The sequence below is a fragment of the Colobus angolensis genome, unplaced genomic scaffold, assembly GCF_000951035.1.
Source record: "Colobus angolensis palliatus isolate OR3802 unplaced genomic scaffold, Cang.pa_1.0 Scaffold124, whole genome shotgun sequence".
Lineage (NCBI taxonomy): Eukaryota > Metazoa > Chordata > Mammalia > Primates > Cercopithecidae > Colobus > Colobus angolensis.
Window position 1 is genome coordinate 8,297,345 of NW_012113586.1, and position 13,308 is coordinate 8,310,652.

A 13,308-nucleotide genomic window follows, 5' to 3' on the forward strand; every position below is an offset into this window, starting at 1 on the left:
TGCTTTTTTTTTTTTTTTTCTTGAAGAAGTCCCAGTTTCTGCTCTGGAATTCTGACTTAATTCCATAAGATAACAAGCACTGCTGCCATTTTACCATATAGAGACTGAGTGGCAGAAAAAGAAACACCCCAAACAGCTTCTATAGCTATGTAAACAGTAGGACAGGGCAGGGCAGGGCAGGGTGGAGTACAAGCAAGATGTTTGTCTCTCTATTATCTGGGTGTGAGCATATCTACATAGAACTGAGGCTTTCTTTCTTTCCAGGTGGTAGGTTTTTCCACATAAGGTAGGAAAACAACATTTTTAGATGAGGCTTTAGATAGTTCCCGACATAGAAAGGCCTCAAAAAACTCTATATAGATCTATTTAAATAAATCAACTGGACTAATTTTTTTAATCTGTAATTTAACCTAGGAGATCATTCTTGCCACGCTGGATAAAAATCACTTTTTAATTATATACTCAGATATCAAACTTAAGAAATTTATACTCAGCTATCAAATTTAAGAAATTTATATTTAGACTACAAATAACTCAGATTAAGGTCATTCAGTGAGTTTTTAGTATTGGTGAGCAAAATGATTAGTGATCAGTGAGCAAAGATATAAAGGAGATTGACTCCAATTATGTAAAGATTCTTTTCTTTTTTTTTTTTTGAGATAGAGCCTCACTCGGTTGCCCAGGCTAGAGTGCAGTGGCGCAATCTTGGCTCACTGCAACCTCTGCCTCTGCAGTTTAAGCGATTCTCCTGTCTCAGCCTCCTAAGTAGCTGGGACTACAGGTGCGTGCTATCATGACTGGCTAACTTTTGTATTTTCAGTAAAGACGGTGTCTCAACATGTGGCCAAGCTGGTCTTGAACTCCTGACCTCAAGTGATTCGCCCGCCTCAGCCTCCCAAAGTGCTGGGATTATAGGTGTGAGCCACCACGCCCAGCCCGTAAAGACTCTTTCAATACATATAAGCCAAGCCAAAATATAGGAGGCCAGTAAATTCTTAAAACTCAAAGAGCCAAGATGTACAGGTGAAATGGGTGTTTTTGATAGTTTCCCACTAGATCATGTACTTTCTTAAAACCCAGTATACATGAAATGATAATAAAAAAGAAACTTGTCACATTTACAAACACTAAATCTGAATATGAAGAGAAATGCACTGCTATTTTAAAAAATGCATTCAAAGCTTCAGTTAATTGGGTTGCTCCTTAACAAAAAATTAAAATGTATTCAAAACAACCTCATATTGGGGGTAGAAGGTGTTGACACACTACCTTGACTATCTCAAAAGATTTAAGATTCTAACTTTTCAGAAGGATTATTTATTCATTTGGAATAAAAGAGTGACAACATTCTAAATGGTCCCTTTCATTCCTCTCTGGCATTTACGGGTTAGGCTAGGAAGCAAAACATGTCAACGTGCTACTAGAAAATAATTTTCTGGCTGGGTGCGGTGGTTTATGCCTATAATCTCAGCATTTTGGGAGGCCAAAGCAGAAGGATCAATTGAGACCAGAAGTTCAAGGCCAGCCTGGGCAATAGCAAGGCCTTGTCTCTACAAAAAATAAAAAAAATAAATAAAATAAAATAAAAAAAGAATTTTCTGATTAAGAAAAGCAGATCTTTTGTACATTTGTTAAAGAAAGCTGTTTTTGAAGGCCGTGGCTCACACCTGTAATCCCAGCACTTTGGGAGGCTAAGGCTGGCTGATAACCTGAGCTCAGAAGTTTGAGACCAGCTTGGACAACATGGCAAAATCCTGTCCCTACAAAAAATACAAAAATTAGCCAGGCATGGTGGCGTGTGCCTGTAGTCCCAGCTACTTGGTAGGCTGAGGCAGGAGAATTGCGTGAGCCCAGGTGGTGGAGGTTGCAGTGAAACAAGATTACACCACTGCACTCCAGCCTGGGCAATACAACGAGACCCTGTCTCAAAAAAAAGAAAAAGAAAAAGAAAAAAGAAAGCCGTTTTGTTACTATTTACAAAAGTTCTAAAATCAAGGTATAGTAACTAATCTCATTTTATTCAATTCCAATATTAAACAGTATAAGATTTATTATATCTCAAATCAAGCTTCTCTCAGTTGAAGGTGAAAGATATTACTGGAATATTTGGATTACTGTAATACATGTGTTAAATATACGTAACACTGGCTGAGTTGTACCTCCCAAAATTCATATGTTGAAGTTCTAAGCCCCAGTACCTCAAAATGTGACTGAATTTGGAAACAGGATCTCTAAAGAGGTAATTAAGTTAAAATGAGGTCATTAGGGTGGGCTCTAATCCAATATGACTGGTGTCTTATAAGAAGAGGAAACAGATATAGATGGGTCAGAGTGAAGACAATGTGAAGACAGACATCTTTATAAGCCAAGAAGAGATGCCTCAGAAGAAACCAATCTTGCTCACACATTGATCTCAGACTTCTAGGCTCCAGAATTGTGAAAAAATAAATTTCTATTTTTTAAGCCACCCCATCTGTGGTACTTTGTTATGGCAGCCCTGGCAAACTCACGCAACATGTTAACCATTAACCACTTTGACAGACTATTAGAACAACTAGATCTAATCTAATTGTAAGTAAGGGGGATCTAAGCCTTCCTCTTACCATGACAGCACTACAACATAGTATTTCTCAGAATGCCTTATTTTGCCTTATCAGTCTGTTTTTTCCCAGCCACACTATAGATAGCATTATATAAAACAGAATGGTTTGGGAACATTTTTAGAGAAAATCAATTTCAGGATCCCACGAGGAAGGATGTTTTGAGCTATCCTGAAATATAATATGAATAGTGCACTTACAAAGAAATTACAATGGTGCCAAGGGATCAAGATGCTTGTTTATTCAATACTGCCAACACAGACTTTGAAGGCCTCAAGAGATCAGCTCTATAATTAAGCTAGTAATTTTAAGGGTCAACATTTATAACACTGTAGTACTCTATTCAAATACATAGTGCTCTATTTATATTAAAGCAGATTCCAGGTTACCAGATTATCTGGATCTATGCTTAATAGAGAAATTAATTATGATACACGATCAGCAATAATCATCACCACTTCAGAGTTCTATAGCATAGTTTTCTAAGAAGAATTTAAACAATAATACTAATAATGAAAATAAGAAAAACATTTATTGAGCTAAACATTAATGTATGCCAGACAGTGTTCTAAGTACTTGACATGTACAGGTATTAACTAATTCAGTCTTCACAACAACCTTAGGTGATATGCTACAACCATCCCCAACAAATTCATCATTATCATCATCCTCCTCATTTAACAGATTAGAAACCTGAGGCATAGAGGCTAAAAAACTTGCTCAAAGCCTCACAGCCAGTATATGGTAGAAATGGGATGTGAACCCAGGTAAACTGACTCCAGAGACTCCCTTGGTAACCACTGCTTACATCTGATCCTCTCATTTTATCAGCCTTAGGAATTGTATGGTGGAAAAACCTCAGCCAAAGAATGATCCACAAAGGTGGAAGGAGCCTCAGCAATAATCTAATTCAGCACTCTCATTTTTCAGAGGCCAGAGTTGTTAATGTGAATACAGTTAAATAAAACTAGGTCTAGCACACGTCTTTTTAAGATCCAGTCTAATTTGCTTTCTGCGACAATATAATAGGTACCAGGTTTTTGTTTTGCTTGGTTCTAAGACTCATGCAACTGTGCTGTATCTCTCTGTGAGTGTGAATGTGTAAGTGCATGTGTGTACACATCTGTCTCTTTCTCTGTCTCTCATATATGGTGTCAGCAAGATTTATATGTATACTGAAGAAAAGAAGGAAGTAGCCTTATGCCCATAAACAAACATTCAAATATCTTTTCCCTCAAATGAGAACATTAGCGCAAAGTTATTAAAAACAGGTCTGGGCTGGGTGCAGTGGCTCACGCGTGTAATCCCAGCACTTTGGAAGGCCAAGGCAGGCAGATCACCTGAGGTCAAGAGTTCAAGACCAGCCTGGCTAACATGGTGAAACCCCATCTCTACTAAAAATACAAAAATTAGCCGGGCGTGGTGGCACACACCTGTGAGCCCAGATTCTCAGGTGGCTGAGGAAAGAGAATTGCTTGAACTCGGGAGGTGGAGGTTACAGTGAGCTGAGACTGCACCACTGTACCCCAGCCTGGGAGACACAGCAAGACTCCATCTTAAAACAAAAAAACAAAAACAAAAGGTCTGTCTACTTGGGTATCTATTTACACCACCTCAAGTATTCTCATCTGAGACAAGGCCAAACTAGAACTACGTTAGTTAAGCTACTGGAATGGATGTTAATGAAAATGAATAACAACTTTTATATTAATAAATTTTTTACTATTGAACATTTTAAAAAAGATATGTCTTTTAATATCAGAATATTATTACCAGGAGACTGAATCATTTCATTTTTGTTTTTTTTGAGATGGAGTTTTGCTCTTGTTGCCCAGCCTGGAGTGCAATGGCACAATCTTGGCTCACCTCAACCTCTGCCTCCTAGGTTCAAGAGATTCTCCTGCCTCAGCCTCCTAAGTAGCTGGGATTACAGGCATGTGCCACCATGCCTGGCTAATTTTGTATTTTTAGTAGAGATGGGGTTTCTCCATTTTGGTCAGGCTGGTCTGGAACTCCTGACCTCAGGAGATATGCCTGCCTCGGCCTCCCAAAGTGCTGGGATTACAGGCATGAGCTACTGCACCCGGCCGAATCATTTCTACATAATTTGTTAGATGGCTTTATTTCGTTTAAATGAAATTGTAACATGATTTCAATCAAATATGTATCTGACCATCTCTACTGTCTGTCCATCAGTCCCCTAAATTTTTGCTTTTCTGAAATAATGTCACCATAACTTGTAAAATACCACAACAAGGGAACAATAACATGTAGATTGATTATTTTCAGTAAGATGATTCATGGGCCACAATTCTAGAGGCAGCCTGGATTGCAAACCCTTCAAATGCTAATGTAGGATGATGACGTCACTGATTCCACTAAGATTCCACACTAGGAAGAAACTCCACAGAGTATGGTATGAAAGATTAACCATCAAACAGTTAAGGAATCTGTGTTTTAGCTATGCCCAGAACCTGACTTTATCTGAACTGCAAAAAAAAACTTCAAATAATCCTCTAACAGAAATATAACTGGTGATGTTGTTTTGTCTTCTAAGTCAGATAACTGACTTAAAAAAACTTTAACAATTTAGTATCAGTTGAATACTACCAACAACAAGCCTGTCAATTTTTGTTCTATGGTTCTTCAGGGACAGTAATTCTGCTGGGAGACAGTGTGTTATAGTGGAAAGCACATGGATTTTGGAATCTGACAGAGTTGAGTTTGCATCCTGGCTCTGCCACTTGCTGTTTGATCCATTTAACCTTTGAACTTCAGTTCTTTATCTATAAAATGGACATAACAATACATACTGTAACAGGAGGCTGCATGGTTTAAATGAGTTAGTGACTGGTCAGTTTCTCATTTCTCATCCTTAAAGAGCATACTTTTGGTTTCATCTGCAAGGATAATGACCCTTTTCCAATGGGTCATCATTGTCTATCATTCATAGGTCTAATTTACAAACCAAAACAAGTTTACTTCTGACTTCTGGCAGGTTGATCTGCTCCAAAAAAGAAAGAGATGGCCTGGCCAGTTCCTGGGAAAGTCAGTTTAGGGACATGTTCAAGCCAACTTTATCTGCACAATACTTGGGCAAAGAAAAGGCCATTCTTAGATTCGTTTTTTGTGCCTTTAGCATACAGGTAAACGCATGCCTTTGCTTCTACTGAATTTTAACAGGTTTTAATCAAGTCACAACTTTAACTTGTGATGACTGAGAAATGGGTTTCCTAAAAATATCACAGCTCCTTTTTACATTAAATTAAATGCATAATGGACATGTATCTACATTCGTAATTCAAGAGCAGTCACCACATTCTATTACATCAATTCATCTGTTTACATATCTGTCTTCTGTCTCACAAGACTCTGAACTCATCTGAACAACTACTCTGTCTGTTCAACTTGATCACACTTAGCACTAGGAGTCTCTGGTTCAAAGAGATACTAAAAAAATGCTGGTTGGAAAGAAATGTACAGCACTTTCAATCTCAGCCAACACAACTGGACTTTACCTTTTAGAAAATGGGAAGCCACTCAACATTTTTAACCTGGTGAAAATTATAACAAAAGCATAGTTTTAGGAAGGTTAATGCTTACAGTACAGAGCCGACTCGACTGAAAGAAAATGGAAACAGAAAGAGTAGTCGGGAGAAAAATTTAACAGCATAGGTATAAGGCAAAAATGTATGAACTAGGATGGTAGCAATAAGAATGGAAGAGACTGACAAAAGAGACATTAAAAAGAATTTACTTAGTTATTTAAGAATTTACTTACTGTAAATGACTGATTTTCATTTAGGGAGGTAAGAGGGGAAATAATCCCAGATCAGTTGAGGTTTTGAGACTGGGTGACTAGAACGATGACACCATTAGCAAAAACAGGGATGTCAGAAACGGAACTGCATTTACTGGGGAAATGGTGACTGTGATATGGGACAGGCTGAATGAGAAGTAATTCAACCCCCAAGAGGAACGTGTTAAGAGTCTGTTAGTGTGGTGACAGCTAAGGGTTTAGAAGTGAAGAAGTCTTTGGGGATAGAGCCTTTTAAGGAAATTTATTCTGTGGCCTCAATTTAAGGACAAGAGGCAATAAGATGAAGCTGATATATAGGGCTAGACCAGATCATTGTTATACTCTCAAATATTAAGTCAGTTAAGAACTAGATTGGTTCTGTTGTTACTTCTGTAGTACCTGCTATAACAGAAAGGACTATTTAGCAGAAACTAAGTAATGAGGGCCTCCCCCCCAAGCCCCCACTTTCCAACAAAAAAACCAGTTTGTGCTTCTTTTTCCTATAACCTACCTGTCAGTTATCCTTCATCCTTCTCTCCATTATCACTTACAATTCTTATCTCATGTTAAAACAATTTATCCCCACTTCTCCTTTCTGTTCTCCTTCCCTGACTCTCACCTTTCTTTTTTTTGAGACGGAGTTTTACTCTTGTTGCCCAGGCTGGAGTGCAATGGAGCAATCTCAGCTCACCGCAACCTCCACCTTCTGGATTCAACTGATTCTCCTGTCTCAGCCTCCTGAGTAGCTGGGATTACAGGCATGTGCTACCATGCCTTGCTAATTTTGTATTTTTAGTAGAGATGGGGTTTCTCCATGTTGGTCAGGCAGGTATTGAACTCCCAGCCTGAGTGATCCACCTGTCTCGGCCTCCCAAAGTGCTGGGATTACAGGCGTGAGCCACCATGCCTGGCCCGGCTCTCACCTTTCTATGGTGGGTAGACCCAGAGTACACTTCAGCTTCAGCCTAGCCTTTCCCAGCAGTTTTGCACATAGAATCTATGCAGATGTTCCCAAAGCTCAGGGTCAGGAGTCTTTGTCTGTAGACACCATCATCCTGTGCTTTCCTATTTTCCTTTCTTGTTTCTGTTAAACTCAGTAACAATTAAGGATTGCATTCTTTAAATTCAGTAACAATTGAGAACTATATTCTTTGTGGCTCCAGAAGTCGGAAAGGATTCACTAAACAGCAAATGACACATTTAGATTGCAAGTTCTGGCTCTGTACCTGAAATGTAGAGTATGGAAATAATTGGCAAAGATGAGCCATATTACAGCATATAGCATTATCTAGTTCGATGTCTCCTTGTAGTCTTGTTTTCTCCAATCCAAAAACTCCCGCCCTTCATGTTCCCCCACCTCTTCTCAACTCCCCTATCCATGTTTTCTTCTCACTCCAGTTTTGGTTGTTCCTATCATCGCTCCTTACTTTGGGGACAGTTGGGGAGGTTGTCTTCAAAAGCAAGGTAAAAACCACTTTTAATCAAAATTACCATTAAAAGTTCCTTAAATTTCACAGAAGGTATAACTCTGCACAGTAATCACAGTATCCACGAAACCATTTATATGACATTCAGGATGGTGCTACTTAAAGAGAGTAGAGCTTGGAGTGGAGCAACTGACAATTCAGAAAGAAGACATCAGCTAGCTGAATCCCTTGCTTTTCTTTTTTCCTTGGACCAAAAAAAACTCAAGAAAGATAATTTGCATAACAAAATTATTAAATACACACACTCCAAGACAGATATACACTCTCCTAAAACTCCTTGGCTCAGATGCTTGAGATCATGACATATGCAAGTAAGCTTTCTTTCCCTCTATTTAGGACTTAGTTATATGTTGAAAAATTTAAAACAAAACCAATCAATAACTAAAATCCAACACTAAGTCTTCACCTTTACTAAAATGCTGAAGGAGTAAAATAATGTTTAATATTAAATTCCTTAACTCACACGCCGAGTGCTAATAATAATACCTGTCAATTACTAAGTGCTTCTTATATCCTGGGTACCTTGCTTTGTGATATGTGTGCGTGTGTGTGTACATTCATGTAATCCTTTTTTTTTTGTTTTTCTCTTGGAGAGAGTATCGCTGTCACCTAGGCTGTAGTGCAGCGACACAATCTCAGCTCACTACAACCTCCGCCTCCTGGGTTCAAGCAAATTCTCATGCCTCAGCTTCCTGAGTAGCTGGGACTACAGGCATGTGCCACCATGCCTGGTTAATTTTTGTATTTTTTTTTTTCTTTGAGACGGAGTTTCGCTCTTGTTGCCCAGGCTGGAGTGCAATGGCGCGATCTTGGCTCACTGCAACCTCCGTCTCGAGGTTCAAGCAATTCTCCTGCCTCGGCCTCCCAAGTAGCTGGGATTACAGGCATCTGCCACCATGCCTGGCTAATTTTTGTATTTTTAGTAGAGACGGGGTTTTGCCATGTTGGCCAGGCTGGTCTCGAGTTCCTGGCCTCAAGTGATCCACCTGCTTCGGCCTCCAAAACTACTGCGATTACAGGTGTGATCCTCTGCACCTGGCCTATTCGTGTAATCCTTAAAGAAACCTCTCCAAGTTATTTCTATCTCACAGCTGAGGACACTGAGACTGAGCTAAGTTGAAGACAAAAAATTTTTCTCTTGCCCTGGATCACACAGTGAACAGTAGCAGAGTTGGGATGTGAACCTAGGTTTGCCTTTAAAGTCTGTGTTGTAAATAACTACATTCTTGAGGCTCATAATAAATAAGCCATTTTCTCACTAAAATGCTTTAAATTGAACTTTGCAAGATTTAATTTTTAGTTAATAGCAGCAAATATTCAGAAATTTTAATTTTGTTAATTTTTTATTTTTTTGAGATGAAGTTTCTCTCTTGTCGCCCAGGCTGGAGTGCAATGTTGTGATCTCGGCTCACTGCAACCTCTGCCTCCCAGATTTAAGTCATTCTCCTGCCTCAGCCTCCCTAGTAGCTGGGATTACAGGTGCCCACCACCACACCTGGCTGATTTTTGTATTTTTAGCAGAGAAAGGGTTTCACCATGTTGGCCAGGCTGGTCTCGAACTCCTGACCTCAGGTGATCTGCCTGCCTGGACATCCCCACGTGCTAGGATTACAGGTGTGAACCACCATGCTCAGCCAAATATTCAAAAATTTTAAAATGGCCTTTAGAAAACAGGCTAACAAGCCACTCCTGGGGCCAACCACCACAGACTGAACAAATTTCCTCTAGAAGCACATCTCTGCTTCCTGCTTCATGACGCCAAACACCAATTAGATGGAAACCCCCAAGAAACATCATTCTGCTCCACTCAGAAAAACCAAGAATTCAAATTCTGTTCTGCAAATTAACTGGTAGCACTGCAAATGTGATTTTGCCAAGATACAAATCCAGAGAAGACTGATTGTATTATGCCCACCATAATCAATAATCAGCCTGTATAATTACACTTAGGGACCCAAGGCTGTTCTGTGCCCCTGTTCCTATTTCTAGTGTTACTTTAAAAACACAAAATCAACTAAAAATCCATTTTAAAAGTCCCAAAGTAGATCAGTAACTTGTCAAAACCAAACACTCAGGAACTATTCTTTTTTTTTTTTGAGACAGAGTCTCACTTTGTTTCCCAGGCTGGAGTGCAGTGATGCAATCTCAGCTCACTGCAAACTCTGTCTCCCGGGTTCAAGCAATTCTCCTCCCGAGTAGCTAGGATTACAGGTACGTGCCACCACACCCAGCTAATTTTTTACATTTTTGGTAGAGATGTGGTTTCATCATGTTGGCCAGGCTAGTCTCGAACTCCTGACCTCGTGATCCACCCGCCTCGGCTTCCCAAAGTACTGGGATTACAGGTGTGAGCCACGGAGCCTGGCCTCAGAAACTATTCTTGAGCAAAAATCAGCAAACAATCAGTCCCTAGTGAGCTCTTCTAAATTCACTTCATTCCTATCAGGTCAGATATTTAGAACAATAAAATCCTAAAATCATTAGCACTCGTTATGTTCTTAAGTCTGGTGCAAACTTCATGACAGTAAAACAGTATTTTCTAACGAGCAGATTTATATATATATATATATATATAGGTATATATATATATATATATAGTTATATATATATTTTTTAAGAGACAGGGTCTCTTTCTGCTGCCCAGGCTGGAGAGTGCAGTGGCATGAAATTCAAAATTTTAGTCACTTAAGACACTGGAATTTCATAAGACAGCAGATGGGGAAAATCAAGTTAAATGAAGACAAGTAGACAAGTAGACCGTTTATACTAACAAGTTGTGCCACATCTAATCAGTGCATTGCCTTTCAGTCTACCCTAAGGTGACAGCTTCCAACTAAGTTAAACGAACACTCATTAAAGTCATACTATATACTAGGAACCGTGAACGAGACAAAGACAAAAAACAAAAAATACTACTGTCTGCCCTCAAAGAATTTGTAATTCAAGGAGAGAGATCAGACATATACCCTAGGCATACCACGCTTTTCTTCATCTGGCATGACCAAACAGGTGTTGAAAAGGTTAAAGGAAAGATTTTCAAGACCCAAAAGTGTAACAAACAGATCTTGCTTACTGTGCTAAATAATAAAAGAACATTATTTGCTTTTTCCTATTAAAGCTCAGCAATCACCACAACTTTGGTTTGCTTAGTCTCTTACCTTAGTTTATTTTCTGTTCTCTGCTGATGTAATACAACTTATCTTTTTGGGATTTTCTGTTCTACTTTTAGCTTTTTCTGCTGTTATTGCAGGGAGCCCATGTCTTACCCTTCTATTGCAGCACACATTGTGTTTGCTAGAGACACCCTCCAGGTTCTTCTTTGTGCTTTCTTATTGGAGATTTGGAAACAATCACTAAGAAGATCTGTAAGCACTCTGAAACCTTCAATTCTAACTATTCAAAAATAATTACCTTCAGGAAGTCTACCTTCAGGAAGTCTAATCAAGAAGGTAAAAGACAACAGTCATTACAATCACCCTCTGTGATTCCAACTCCTTGAATTTCATTGCCATCAGCTTTGGCTATAGCTGACAGCGGGGAGGTGGACTTGAGATTGAAAGCAAAAAAAAAAACTATGCTAAAAATATGGTAAATTTTAATATATAAAAGTGCTAGCGATAGATGATTACTGGGGATTCAACGACATTAACTTGAGGTCAAAATTAACACTTTGCACCTGCTGAAAGGAAGGCCACTTGACAAAACCTTTAGGAGCACACTAGAGGCACTTTTTGGTAAACATGAATAGCTAGAATACCTTGCCTTTATTTACTCTTATCTCTGAGATTAAAAAATTGTTCTTACTTTTCATCGTCTAAATTTTGATGGATGATCGTAAAACCAATTAAAATATACACGAATGTTTCCTGGGGGCGGGGGGGACACTATAAAAAAGGGGTTAGAGAGTAACCAAAGGACACAGGACTAGATTAATCATAAGCCTAGACGACTGACCCTGAATTTTCTTCAAACACTTCCTGCCTTTTGTTTCAAACTGCAGTATACCTTCAAGGTTAACTGCAGTCTCCCTAAGCAATGGACCAGCCCACCCTAGACTGGGATATACTCATTCCTAATCCACTGCTATTTATTTACTTAAGTATACTGTTTCATTTGAAAACATGGTGTTATTCATTGACTGTCAAGCAACATACACTGCATTCCTGCCCACACAAAGCCAACTCTGCAGATATCCAACACACCCACCTCACTGTGAAATATAAAATGGCTTTTCATCAAGTTCTCAGAGAAGAAGTAGGGTGGAAAAGGAAAAACGAAACGCAATTCAAACCTAACAAACCCTTAGAGGCTGGGTTCTCCCAGAAGGAACAGAAAGTAGAAGGAAGGTACAAAGGGCGAGGGAGAGGAGGTCCTAGTTCTCCCTCTTTCAGAGTCCAAAGAAGTCCCAAAACAGGAGAGCTCTCGACTCCTCACAAGAGGCGAGAGGATGCGAGGGGCGGCGGGAGGAAGACTGAGCATCAGAGAATGGGGGATGGGAAGAACTTAAGTGGGAGAAGCCGCTTCCTCGGTAAAGCTGGCTGTCTAGGTCGGTCTTTGATTTTTGCTTCGCCCCATCCCTCCTTTTTGGGAAACAGTAATTCTATCTTACGGAGGAAAGCAGCTCCAGTCCCACCCTGGAGAGCAGAGACAGGTGTAGGGAGGGATGTCTGGCCTTCCGGGGGTGCAAAACGGGGTTGGGGGGCGGCAGCCTAGAGAATCGGTGTGGTACCTGTGAATCCTCTCCGTCAAGGCTGAGGTGCGGGGTGGGAAGAGCCTTTGAATGAGGGGTATCAGAGGGGAGCCCCTTCTGAGGAGCTGGGAATCGACGAGGGACAAAAAGTAGCTGTGAGGACCCTCAAAGGATGAGGAGCCGCCTCCTCGGGGAATACCGGGAGGTGGAGAGACGGCCCCGCCCCCTCAGGGGATGGGCCCAGAGGCCGTTAGGATGGCGGCGGGAGGCTACCGGTGCCCCTATACTTGCTTTGCTCTTGAGAACCCGGCCTCTCAGCCATCATCAAGCCCCAGGGAGTGTGGTTCCTACCTTTCCACGACGCTCCGAGCTCCGCTCCCCTCCGCCTCCACTCCCCATCCACAGCGACTGAGGCTCCGCCCCCTCGCCGCCCGGCGGGGGCTTTGGCATTCACCAGCGCCAATCGCCTCCTTGCTTCTCCAGCATCGTCCCCAATCCGCGCCGGCTGGAGGCGGAGCTTCTCCAATGTCATTCAGGCTCCTCCCGGGGCCCCAAGATCCCTTTTGTTTGGGAAGAGCAAGGCTGGGATTGAGCTCGCGTCACTTCCGGGAGGAAGCACCGTCCTCGGTCCCGGGCTTTAGGGTGGGCTCGTCCCCTCCCGGTCCTTGGTCAGCAACTTTCCACCTCTGCGTGGTTTCTGGGCAGGACCGTGGCTAGTGCTTCGTGCTTTTC

The 13,308-nt window shown here is 40.9% G+C and overlaps 1 protein-coding gene across 1 annotated transcript in view; it reads right to left on the reverse strand.

Annotated features, from left to right (window-relative positions):
• The window catches only part of CTTNBP2NL (CTTNBP2 N-terminal like), a 78,168-nt gene extending 65,060 nt beyond the window's left edge, over positions 1-13,108 (reverse strand). Inside the window, exons 1-2 of the mRNA XM_011933206.1 lie at positions 12,928-13,108; positions 11,298-11,323 (exon numbers count right to left, since the gene is read on the reverse strand). Of these exons, the coding sequence (XP_011788596.1) occupies positions 11,298-11,323; positions 12,928-13,108 (207 nt within the window). The remainder of the gene's footprint in view (positions 1-11,297; positions 11,324-12,927) is intronic.
• Positions 13,109-13,308: the final 200 nt, after the last annotated feature.